The sequence below is a fragment of the Cydia fagiglandana genome, chromosome Z, assembly GCF_963556715.1.
Source record: "Cydia fagiglandana chromosome Z, ilCydFagi1.1, whole genome shotgun sequence".
Classification (NCBI taxonomy): domain Eukaryota; kingdom Metazoa; phylum Arthropoda; class Insecta; order Lepidoptera; family Tortricidae; genus Cydia; species Cydia fagiglandana.
This window is the reverse complement of record NC_085959.1, coordinates 13,746,335-13,759,338: the sequence shown is the minus strand read 5'-3', so window position 1 is coordinate 13,759,338 and position 13,004 is coordinate 13,746,335. Positions and strand designations below refer to the sequence as shown.

Below are 13,004 nucleotides of genomic sequence, written 5' to 3'. Positions count from 1 at the left end.
TGTCGCTTTCTGATCGTGCTGACGTAATACGTTGAACGAAGGATTAATGATCGAAATAGGTAGACCTTGCGAAATAGCTAGATTATTGTAAAAGCTGTGTAAATACTAACTTTTTTCGCATTGAGTTATAGTTAAAGAGTAGAAAAGTGGGCACAAATGTTGACTACGTATTAACGTAGTCACCATTTTCCACTCTGGATATTTATTTACATACAAGAAACTATTTTTACACAATTTTGATGTAAATTAACAATGGCCCTTGCATACGTCACGTTTCGCTTTATTAGATTTTTTTTACCTTATAAGGGCTTTTTCCACCCATTACCAGTTCGCCTCGCCTGCATTATCTAGTCCTATCAAAGGGCCTGCCGTCCCAGCCAGCAATGGCCTGCTGCTACCTCTGCGACTATTAAGAGATAGCAATATCACTTGCTCCCTCTAACGCATAAATGCGTCCCTTGGAGTGGCCGGCGCTGGCCCATCGTGTAGAGGAGCCATTACACGACACTAGTCTGTTCGGAAAGAGAAGAGTCGTGAAATGTACGGGGCCTAATACATTCCTCGACCCTTCTCTTTCCGCACAGACTCTAGCAGTTGAAAGTTGTCAGTTTTCGCCCCAATATCACGGACTGTCCGGCCAATATCTGTCGATGCTGACCCGAATCGTCAAGCGGCCACACGGTACACTCTCGGTTACTCTCGGTTCGATCTGCAGACCGGAACCTGAAATGGAGCTGTAGTGACAAAGACAAAGAATGACGTTGTGATGTTCCTATCCATCTACTAAATTAAGAAAGGTGTAATGAGCTCTTTTTAGACGGACTCTAGTCTTGAATATTGGTTAGCATTTTAAGAATGTATGTAGAATATTATACCTACTTTTATAAAAATAGTGACAGTTAACAAAACTTTTCGGAAGTTGAGCAGCTGGCTGTCAGTATTTTTTAAATCAGACTCGACATAAATCAGTTTATTTCAAATTAATGTCATTACTCATCAAGCCATCATCAAAATCTTTCCTTTGACTTTCTGATGGTTTAAACACGTTGTAAGTCGAAAATTTATAAAGAGTGCATTTTCTGTGACATGTGATTATTACAATTTTCAGTATTACTTCTGTAACAAGCCACTTTTTAAAATGCCCTCACAGTATTGATGACAAATAAATTAACCGTTTTGTGGATTGTACGGGTTAGAGGGCGCAAATTGTTTTGTGTTGTTCCGGTAAGAATTACCTATGTTAAAATTAAATTCGTCGATGTAAGTAAGGCACTGGTCCTACCAAGAACGATGAGCGAGGACTGATTAGAGCTAGAAACGAGTTGGCGAGCAGCGAGAAACGAGTGTATGGACCGACCGCTTAAATGAGTCCTCGCCTGCGCGGTATGTACGGGGGGAGGACTCATTTAAGCGGTCGGTCGGACTATACCTAGTTGTGATAGTGTTGTGGCTCGGTTATATATTATAAAGTGTTCGAATGCACCGCTTGTGACAGCTACCAGGCGCCCGTATTAATTAATAATGATAGTATGGCGCACTAACTAGAGGAATTTCGTGACTCTACAAATTGCAAATCTATTTCCGTAGCTAGCTCTCCGTCTATAATTATATTCATGCCAAGTTTCATGCTATTGGCATGTAGTTTTAATTTTTTTCTTGGGATGTCCATTAAATACAGGGTGTCCCAGAATTCGACGTCAAGCCGTAAACGGATGATATACCAAGTCATGACAGTTATCATAAAAATACAAAAAAAATCCAACTCATGTTCTTTAAAAATTATGGTCACTTTAAAAATTCACAAAAAAATCCACACCCTGATATCTTATCTACTATTTAGGAGTAGTAATTTGAGATAAATGAAAAACATGTTATTCCTATTGAATCTCACTTCGGAAAATACACATTAATTATTACCTTCCACGCGGTGTTCGAATTTTATTACAATAATTGTAATTTATTGTGTAATAGAATAGCTATTTACGATACAAGTGCGAAAAAGAGGAACTCGTGTCGATTTAATTTATCGCCACTCGTTTCGACCACACAGAAAATAGGAGCATAATATGTACTGAAAAAGCTATTTATTGCATCCATTTCATTTACCTAGCAATTAGGATTGTTCATTTTTTTTCAAATGTTCTATTTCGAAAACCATTTCGAGATATAAGGTTTTTAAACAGTTTCCGACATTTGCTGCGATATAATAATTGAGGATTGAAGATATTTCAACAAATATCCTTATGACCTTAGTTTGACCTTCTCCTGGGCTGAATGTAAAGTCAGTGCATAATAAAAGTTATCGAACCATAGTAAATAAATCCGTCACTCACGTATTGTCAAAGTTATCATTGTCATCGATTGTCATAACAAAATTTTTCAGTTAAACCGCTGCGCTTGTTTGTTACAATTTGATTTATAATTAATACCTAAACAGTAGATTTCATTGCTTAATAATATATCAAAAACCTTGTTCCTATGTGTGGGAATGATTCACAAAAATAATAGTTCGAATCCACGAAGACCTACGACGTGAAAGATGGTGCCGTGAATTAAACTTGGAATACCTACCTACTTCACGTGTTACACACAGTATTGCTGTGAGAATCACGTCGATGTAAGTATAAAATTAATATTAATTTACTACAATTAAGTATTTAAAAGCTCACTTTATTGGTAGGGTCGTGGTATCTATTTATTTTCTGTGGTAATGTAGCCAGAGTATCTAAAGGCAAACCGTTAAACAGAGATGGTGCCTACTAGAAAGAAGGAATATACAAGAATACATAGCCATACTCAAAATTCAGCCTGAAACTGCTTTAAAAAGATATAATTTCTAATTTCCAGGTACATGTTGCAGTTCAAGCTGCTGATATCATGGTGGACAAGACTTAATAAAGAGTTGTGAATAATAAAACATGTTTTTGTTTACCTACTTTTTTATTAATTTGGGAAATATGTTATATATGTTTCCAAAAAAAATAGTAACTTTACATTAAATGTATGTTTATTATGTTCTGCACGAGCATCTGACAATGATGGCTTCTTGTTGACCATCCAGAAGAGAAGTGTATGGTTTGTTATTTACTCTGTTCCCAGGCATTATTTACGGTCGTAAAGTATTACGACGATTAATAATTAATATGACGTTCGTTTCAATACAAAATGCTCAACTTTGTTCTGGGCCCAAGTGCAGTTACATATCTCACAGCTGTATCTAAATAGGAATCACGATGACCTGAAATAATAGGATATAATTAGCAAAATTGGCATGTTCCTAATATCGTAGTATAAGTATGTAGTACAATATCCAAACAATGGTGACAAGCCGGTAGAAAGCACCCACTGGGTGCTAAGCTACCTTTAGCAATGGACGCTTGTAACGATTTTATGAATCCAATCTTCTTACAAATCGAATCAGTTAAAATATATATGATGTAGGTAACTTACATTTGTATTTTTGCTCCCTTGATTTCAGCCAAGTTATGGTTGGAGTTGGATGCTATATGGATACATACTCCAATAAAACTAAGTTATATTATATAACTTAGGCAGATTTCTGGAATCAGCTTTCTCAAATTTATAGCGTAGGTATTTTGAAATTAATGATTCAAAATAAACGAGTTTTCCATTCCAGACGATTGTTATTTATAGAAACACGTGACACTGACATTGTCGACAGGTGACATTACAATCAATTGACATTGTCAACTATTTTTTTAATGCTTGTTGTTGCTTGTGCATTATCCTAATCAGCCGACGACATGTAATTTACGAGAAGTCGTATCTCATATTTTCAATAAATTATAAATATTCAACCGAGCCACGAATTACTAAATCATTCAAATTGGTATCTTAAATTAACCTATATTTTCAGAAAATAAAATAAAAATGGGGGTCTAAAAAAAATGAACAATCCTAATTTTGTAGATTTCAGATAGGTAGGTAAGGTAGGTAAAGTAAATATGGAAAAGAAAGTATTGTACATATGTATTACTTTTATTTCAATTACAAAGGCTAGTGAAATAGAATAGGAAATTAATGATAATATTTCATTTCCAGTAGCAATCATGTCCGGTGATTTAATGGCTGGAAGGTACTGTAAACATCAGAATCAAGCAAAAAAGTTTCTCGAGGAAGCCTGCGCTTTGATAGAACTTGGTAATATTGTAGAGAGTTTCAGACTGGGACACTTGAAACTTTGTGAACCTAGCATTTGTAATGATTATATTGAGACATGTAAGAAGGCGGGTCTAGAGTCTGTTGACGAACGCGCCTTCACCGCGTGGCTTAAGTCGGAGGCACCACGCCGAACCCGACCCACCTTAAGCCACACGCGCGTTGCTAAATGTATAAGAAAAACCACTGAAGCGAAAACTTGCGAAATATTCAATTTGGAAAAAAAACCCAAATGCAAACTTCAATGTCTACACTCAGAGGTGCATAAAGATAGTAAGCGTATAAATCGGGAACCAGAAAAATATTCACGTAATAGACAAAGTTTACCACCATGTTCTATAAAGGATAAAATGGTGCCCACTAAAGTGAAAGAAAAACGAATAAACAGACAACTTGAAGCATCAAACATAGACCTGCCTAAGTGTATGCAGTACCTTTTAAAAAATTTATCAAGCCATGTAAATTCTGGAAAGAAGTCATCTAACATAGACATGGCTAAGTGTATGCAGTACCTTTTAAAAGATTTATCAAGCCATGTACATTCTGGAAAAACGTCAATTGCTCTATTACCGAAAAAAGATTACTCAAAGTGCAGCTTAAACACTAGGAAGAGGTCTTTTTCTGACACATGTTTATTTAACAAAGCATATATGAAACAAAACACTAACAAGAAGGATAAAGCCGATCGAATCTCGGCTGACTCAAAACCGTCCTTACAATTAAAGATACTACTAAACCCAAGTTCGAATACCATGAATTTACAAATCAAATCAAGACATGGGACGTGCGGATCGGCGAAAAGTAATCCGGACGCCATTCATTTCCGTTTGCCTTTTCAATGCGACTCATCTGTCAACAAACTATCGACCAATTTCTCAAGCTCATTATTTACTGAGCGGTCGGTACTAACTCCCTCAGCGCAGACATCAAATAACCGAGAAATACAATTCCCGAAACCATATGCTAAAACGCAAGCCGTGTATCATGTATACGATATGACTCCATATCGGGGGTCTGGTACGATGAAGGGCATTAGGTCGCAAGTGTCTTTCAACTTTAACATCGGCAACCGGTCACCGCAAACCGCCGAAAAACGCATGTATACTAACGATGGGCGCCCATTAACTTCATCTCAATCTGGTAGATTAGCAGGGAACCGCAAAGTTCTCTATAAAAATAAAGTCAATATTGATAGTGGAGCGACTTCCATGCAACAATCTTTTTCATTAGGTAGGAGCGTTCCACAGTCAGAGAGTCCATATGAAACAGACTGTGTGACGGCGTACAGTGGCAAAAGCAGTGTGTTGGACACACAACTAGACGGTGAGCCGGTATTATGCGAAACATGCTGCCATGCAAACACGTTGCAACGAACCAGGCAACGAATTTTTGATCGAGTCGGAGCCGACCCTTTGGCCTTTGGCCGTTCGGTGATTTTATCACCAATCGTCTTTCTCAAAAATTGTTATGATAAATACATCAAAAAGGAAGAAAAACAAACAAGAAGTGTGGGGAATTGTACCTGCATTCCGTTTAAAGAGACTGAGCAAGTTACTGTTCAAGAAGAAAATGTTAATCCTGATGATTGTACATTTCTCAAGAGGTGGTTTGGCCAGTTACTTTACAGCGATAAGTGTGTAGTATGCACTCACACAAAAAAGATTGGGACGAAATACCGCCCTTTAAAACCGGACGAGTGTGAACCAGGCACATGTGTTGAAAAAAAGGATTACTTGGCGTGTTTGAAAAAGTATTGTACGAAACACAAAACTGATGATAAAAAAAAGGCAAAGAAGAAACGTAGAAAGGACAAAGAGAAAAAGAGGATAAAAAGAATGCGCGAGAAAGTCAAAGGTACAGGCCTTTCGAGTTTTATTACTTCAGTATTTAAGAACCCAGAAGAAGATGACTATACACAAAAGTTGTTGTCCGATGAAGGTAAGCTTTTTAATCCGTTGCACATTTAAAACAAGACTTATTTAGAGTAGGTACCTACCTACGTCTAGTACCAACGTCTTGTTTATTTATGAGTAGGTATACTGATAATTACGTAGTTATAATTAGACATAGAGATTTTTCTAGCACGAACGAGGCAACGCTAGTGACTTCCTTCCGATATTTAGTTTATCGATACCTATCTAATAAGTTGCAATACAAAGGCCACATTTGGAAATAAATTAACAAAAATAAACTAAATATCGGAAGGAAGTCACTAGCATTGCCTCGTTCGTGCTAGAAAAATCTCAATGTCTACTTATAATAATTCGTTTCGATAGGGAAACAACGTTTCAAAAATTTAAAAAGCTTACTTTGTATTTATAACTTATAACGTCATACTCGTAGCTACTCGTACCTAACTCGTCTGTGTAATAGGGAATATTACGCAAAACTGCGTAGGGGTCGTCAGGTCGTCACTAGCGTACTCACGAAACACGAAAATCGAAAATTCGGATTCTGCCTCTCTATCACACTTGCTTATTCGATCGATAGAGAGGCAGATAACGAAATTCCTCTTTTCGCGTTTCGCGGTAGGCCACCTGTAAACAAACCGCCTTGATAAATCAATGTCAGTGAAATCTTGCCAAAAAACTGTGTAAGGCCTTGTATTTATAAGTTACTTTATGGTTTACTGGGTGCATTAGTGCTGCACTCTGGCGGAAGAACATTGCAGTAATATTCCCTGTTCATAATGAAAAAAGGTAGTAATTAGTACTTACCTATATTTTTTTCAATCCTGTCCCATATGGTAGAAAACATGAAACTATGTGCCCATTAAGTTTTTCCAGAGTCTAGCATCTAGCGTCTTTCGAGCGTCGGCATCTGGCCAGCGCTATGGAAAATGACGTCGCTGCGCAGTTGCGTCGAGCAGCGGGCATAGAGTTGTAGACGCCGACGCTCGAAAGACGCTAGATGTGGGGTGACCCAAAAACTTCTCTTCCCTCTCTCCTTTTACCTCGAACGGTTTAAATATGTTTGTTTTAACCCTTTACCAGGCTGACATTTAAAAAGTTACAATCTAATGTCACTCTTACGCATCGAACATAGAACACATGTTGTAAGTGCCGTATGTGGGAAATATATATCCCTTAGCCTGGTAAAGGGTTAAAGCAGCAACAATTCAACCACCAATGTACACAAGTAATCAAATACGGGCGTTAAATTATTAGATATAAATTTTATCCGTGTCATTATTAGAAGAAGTTTTTTAACCTTTTCGCCGCCATTGACTTGATGACAGCGTTGAAAGTTACTTTGAAAAGCACGTAAGGTCACAACTCATTGTGTGCTGCTTTGTTGCTTTACATTACGGGCTAAATTATTTTGTATGGTTAATATTTTCATTTTATTTCAAAGCAATATACTTCTACTTAGTAGGTCCTCTGCTAACCGTTTAAATATTTGCTTTAAGTACACACTGTAATTTTGTATTACCTATCCTAAATTTAAAATCTATGTTTCATAGATACAATATACCTAAGGTAAGCATAGGTAGTTAGGTAGGTAGGTATACCTACCTATGCTTTTGTGCATATTTAGGTTAAAAATTTATTAAAACCCAAACTAGAAACAATCACGGTATTCTATACCGGTACTAGCTTTTTGTGACACAAACTAACAACGGCAGCAGGATGTAAGTATTAGTAGGAGATCCCAGATATCACCATCACCAATCTGTCTGACGGATGAAAATATGAAAATATGAAAGAAAATATGTTCCAGAACATAAATAAATAGGGTTGCCTAAAGAAATATGGTCAAGACTATTTTTAATAAATTTTTGAAAAAATATTTTTTCGGCAAATTTCACCGATTTGTCTGACGAACGAAATAAGTTTCAATGGAAAGTATACAACTTGTACAACATAAATCAACTAGGTTGCCTATCTTTTTCCGGTCACTATGATGTGGTTGCCGTGTTGAAAGAGGTGATTTTATATCGATAATTCCACTCATCTGTCTGACGCTTGAATTATACATCAAAATGATGGTAATTTTATTGCAAATACAATGGTATAGGGTTGCCTGCGAAAATCAAGGAAAGTGCATCATTGAAATTAAGGAAAGTGTTCGAATTTTTCCGTAGTTTCCTGAAATTAGAGTTCAAGTGAATTTAAACGGCTGCCAAAGATATATTACGCGGTTTAGAAGCGTGTTGTGAATGAAGATCATAAAATACTATTTTCAAGGATTGACAAAATATTTTGTAGGAGTGAAAACCTGACTACGGCGACCGATATAAGATGTGGGAGGAATATATCCCTTCGCCTGATAAAGGGTTAAGTACCGACATCATCATTCCACGCAGACGAAATCGCGGGCAGAAGCTAGTATAGAAATACAGGGTAATTTTTGGACCGTTAGCCACATTGTGCAAGGTGATTAGGTATAGGTGTGAACAACTTTGTCATGGGACCAACCCCGAAATCCCAAAAAATAAATTGACCTTCCCATAGAAAACGTCGACATCCACTCGACCAAAATCTATGAAACGGCCAAAAAATTTTTTGTGATTTCGGAGTTGGTCCCACAGAAAAACTTGTTCAGTGTGGCCTACCTAATCACCTCGCAAAAATCGCACAAATGACGACCCTGTATATTCGGATTTTATAGGAAAACCTCAAAATCCTCCACTAGGCATCATCAAAATTAATTCGGCTGGAAAAGGGTTAATAAGGAATAAAATCTTTAATCGTTCTTATTACAAGTCTAGGTACTAGGTACATAATACAAGAAAATTGCATAAGGTAATGCCGGTGAGAAGTTAATTGCCGACAGTGTTTTTCTAGATTTCGTAGGATAGAGGTACAGAGATAAGAGAGAGAGAGATATACTAGTTGGTCCCTAACTACATTAACAGTGTAAAAGCTAAGGTTCATAATTTCCACCTAATGGGACCTAATTCATAAAACTTTCCTACACAACTATAACAATTATTGTTTTTAGGAAAAAGACAGTACAAGACCGGGAAGGAAAAGGCAAAAAAGGACGAAAAAGAAACAACGGGGCACAAATCGGAGGGGGTGCATAAATTGGAGGGGGCAGCAAAGAAAACATTAGCAACAACCAGACGTGGTTATAGAAGACTCACTAGAAGAATTAGAGAGAGATACAATCGTAATAAAAAACTCGCCGAAGAGCAAAAAGGCCAATATGCCTGCGATTTCTACTTAATGTCGTTAAGAACAAAACCTTGTTTGTGGGTGTATTATATGTGTCCATTGTTCTATCCGTACTGTTTGCAACTGCTGAATGTGTGGAAGCAGGTGTCCGATCTCTTGCTGTTCTTCGTGGCCATTATAGTGTGGTGTCCGTGCATCGCCTGCGCTGAATGTCTCAAGGTGGTAGCCTGTAACATGTGTGTGTCCTAACTAAATTGTCACTTGTATTTAATTAAATTGCGTGAGTTAATGTTCCGTTTATAGTTTTATTGCACACCTCGATCTCTTTAATCTTTTTGACGTTGTGTCAAACACAAAACCTGCTACGCGGACGCCACGTCACCGAAGTGTCAAAACTGAAATTGAACTTTATGCATACGCACGTAGGTCTATGTTGCTCTGTGGTCTGTGACCGATTTAATCGGTCTTTGATGGCGTTGAACCTGCGGTGCGGATATATCGGTATTTGGCGTCCAAAATGTCCACGCACCGCGCTAGTTGTGTGCATGCACCGTTGATCTTGTACCTCGGCAGAGGAAAAATAGTGAGAATGCCGAGTCCCTTCCGTGTTGCTCGAATGTCTCTCTCATCTTTGAGCAGATGCAGTCATCAAAAGTAGCGGATCAGACTACGCGTCAAAAGTATCTGCCTTTCTCCAATAGCTAACAAAAGACAACATATATCTCTATGTAGAACAATTACTCAGTAGAACATAAAAAACGGTCAAGTCTGAGTTCGTTTAACTCGCGCACCGAGGGTACCGTACAGTTTCAATGTTTTCACGCACAGACACGCATGTTTTCGCGCGTGAGTCCATACTTGAAGTCACGCTAGATGTATGGAATCGCGCGCGAGAACGCAACTCATGCTGGACCACCATGTAACTATATTCACTAAAGACTTTTAACCAGAAGCTTAGAGAAAAAAATACTCAAGGCGGAAATATTAATCATTTTGATCCCTTGTAACACAAACTACAATCGCAGTCGACATCTATACTTTGTTTTTTTTGCATTAGAAATAAGGTAATCTTGTTTTGATGTGTCTTTTTATTGAAAAACACGTTTAAAAAATAAGTCACGGCAAATATGTAACAATTACGAATCTAATACGATCATTTATATTCTTCTGCTTTCGTAAGTAATAGTTACTGATTTTAAAAAAGCGTTTTTCAATTAAAAGACGCGTCAAGATCGCTTACCTTCTTGCAAGTTCTTTCTAATGCTAAAAAAACGAACTATAGTATCGTGTAGCGGAATAATCAGTACTGCTGTGTCCAGTGTGCGGCACTCACATCATTCAGGGGGCCGATTTTAGAATTTCGATCGCTCGATTTCGTCACTCGAAAATCGATGGAAAACGGCGAAATGCTAATTTTTGAGATACGAGCGATAAAAATTTGGAATCTAGTGGTATTGATCACTCGATTTCAATTCTATTAGTAGAATTTAAATGCCTAGTAGTGGAGATATTAATTAACGAAATATACGAAATCGAGTGGTCGAAATTCAAAAATCGGCCCCCTGGCCTTCAACATCTTGACAGATGATTTATGCAGCGTCTGAAAGCGAGGAACAACGTCTCTCGTGGCTGTATAAGCCAATGTGGGACCGGCATTTGCGACCACATTTGTGGCAGCTGAAGCTGGGAGCCATGTCGGCATCATCAGGTGGATTGTGCCTCTTTGCGCGTTTTCGGGCAAGGCCTTGAAACCACGCGCTGTCGTGAATTTCGCGACCTTCCGCGATGGCACCCCTCCATCCATCGCGATCTGACGCGAGCTCCTCCCAAGTGTCCCTATCGATATCAAAAGTGACCATTTCGCGCAGTCCTTAAAACGCAGCAAGGGACGTCCAATGCGGCGCCTTTGAAATGCTATAGTAGCTCGTAGTATATTCAGTACAAAAATGCTTGTGCCACACACTGGCGGATTCACACCTTAACAATGTCCAAAAGTTGTTACATTAAAAAGCTCGGGAAGGCTTACTTTGCACTTCAAAAACTGATAAGAAATTTGCATTTTATCCACATGTGAGGCAATGTAATATTATGGTATAAAATTATAAATAATGATTTTGGATGATAAATATTTAATAACAGTCATTTGGATATGATTTGATTTCATTTTGTTTGATGTTTTACAGTTGGTATTTTCCTTGCGTTGGTGTATTTAGTGAAAAATGTTGTTTCACTCGTTGGCAAAATTTGTTTAACCCTCGTGCCTTGAAACCCTCGCAACGCTCAAGGTTCCACTTCTCGAATCACTCTCTACGCTCGTGGTTTAATTTTGGAATATTTTGCTTACTCGGGTATCCATATTAGCACGAACGGTTAAACAACTTTGCCCTCTTGTAAAATAAATAAAATAACCGTTTCACTTCAAGATTGAAAAAAAAAACAAGTGTATTAATTTTGTTTCACAAACCTGTATTTGGGATTAAATGAAAGGGCCTATTATCGCTCCACAAAATAAGCGGATCTAGCAAAAAAGCAGTACAAAAGTAGGCTATGCTTTAACTACGGCACAATAAAATTATTATTAAAGATAGATCTGTTAACTAATAATACATGATAAACTTAACTACATTACGTATGTGAAATTGACTTTCTGAGAAGTAGGTAAACATACAGTCCGTGAAATGGAATGCACACTGATACCGTATTATGCGTTTTACGCTTTATAAAATCACGATTTTTGGATCTGATTATTTTATAAATTTTATAATTATATACATGTTGAAGCTAAACGCGAGCAAATCGATTGGGCAACATTTATACAAAAGTGAGAAAGAAATATGAACACTCGCTATCCTGACGCCAGGCTAGGTCGTAAATTAAAAAAAAACAACGGGGTGCACTCCGGGAGTGCCGGCAGAAGTGAAAACTCAACGACATTGTAACTCAAAATATTAATAACAGCGCCATCTAGTGCAGAATACCTGCAGCACTATGTATGCTTACTTGACTTACTACAGTTATATTAATACCAGTTTGAGGGAAACTCACTAGTTGGCATTTAAATCAAAAAACAATGACATTGTCCGTCACACTGACGTCACGCAAGCGCCTTACGCGTTACGCTGTCTCGAGTTTAACATTTTTTCGCCACCTCAAAAAGTGCACAGCGCCACTTACTTCAAAAAAATTCTCTCACGCTCGCCTTCTCTTTCACATAGAATATTAACAACCAACAAATTCGAATACTTTCACAATTGTATCGAAAAGAAGTTTAGTCTACGAATTTACGAACTGTACATCTACCTACAACTTTACCGCTATAAATGTTAATCAACACGATATTCCAGTTTCGTGGTTTCAGTTTTATCACTTTAACTGCGGCTGGTGTTGCTATATATCAATCACAGAGTTACATCCCTAGATATTTTCAGATTTAGTCTTTTTTAGTTGCTACATAAAAATGTATGAAATGCAGGCCTGCCTGAGGCTTATATTTTCAAGTGCGTGAGACGGAAACTTTACAGGTGATAAGAATTCTGGTTTTTTATAAAAAAAAAGGTTATGATATAATTATTCTCAGCTCGCACGAATGCCTATTCACGAAACTACTCAACTGATCTATCAACTATTCCCGTAGCTTGGTGCGATTTACAGAGATGTAGTTTTAATAAATCTTTAAAACTAGATCTTGTTTGTTGAGTGACAATA

At 37.6% G+C, this 13,004-nt stretch overlaps 2 protein-coding genes across 2 annotated transcripts; both read left to right on the top strand.

Annotated features, from left to right (window-relative positions):
- Window positions 1-980: 980 nt before the first annotated feature.
- Window positions 981-5,899, top strand: LOC134679308 (uncharacterized). The gene is made up of 3 exons (XM_063538213.1): window positions 981-1,224; window positions 4,063-5,785; window positions 5,887-5,899. Exons 2-3 carry the CDS (start codon window positions 4,071-4,073, stop codon window positions 5,897-5,899), a joined length of 1,728 nt encoding a protein of 575 aa, XP_063394283.1. The 5' UTR covers window positions 981-1,224; window positions 4,063-4,070.
- On the top strand, window positions 5,726-9,592 carry LOC134678694 (uncharacterized). The gene is made up of 2 exons (XM_063537348.1): window positions 5,726-6,117; window positions 9,124-9,592. The coding sequence occupies exons 1-2, from the start codon at window positions 6,015-6,017 to the stop codon at window positions 9,546-9,548; spliced, it is 528 nt and encodes a 175-aa protein (XP_063393418.1). The 5' UTR covers window positions 5,726-6,014; the 3' UTR covers window positions 9,549-9,592.
- Window positions 9,593-13,004: the final 3,412 nt, after the last annotated feature.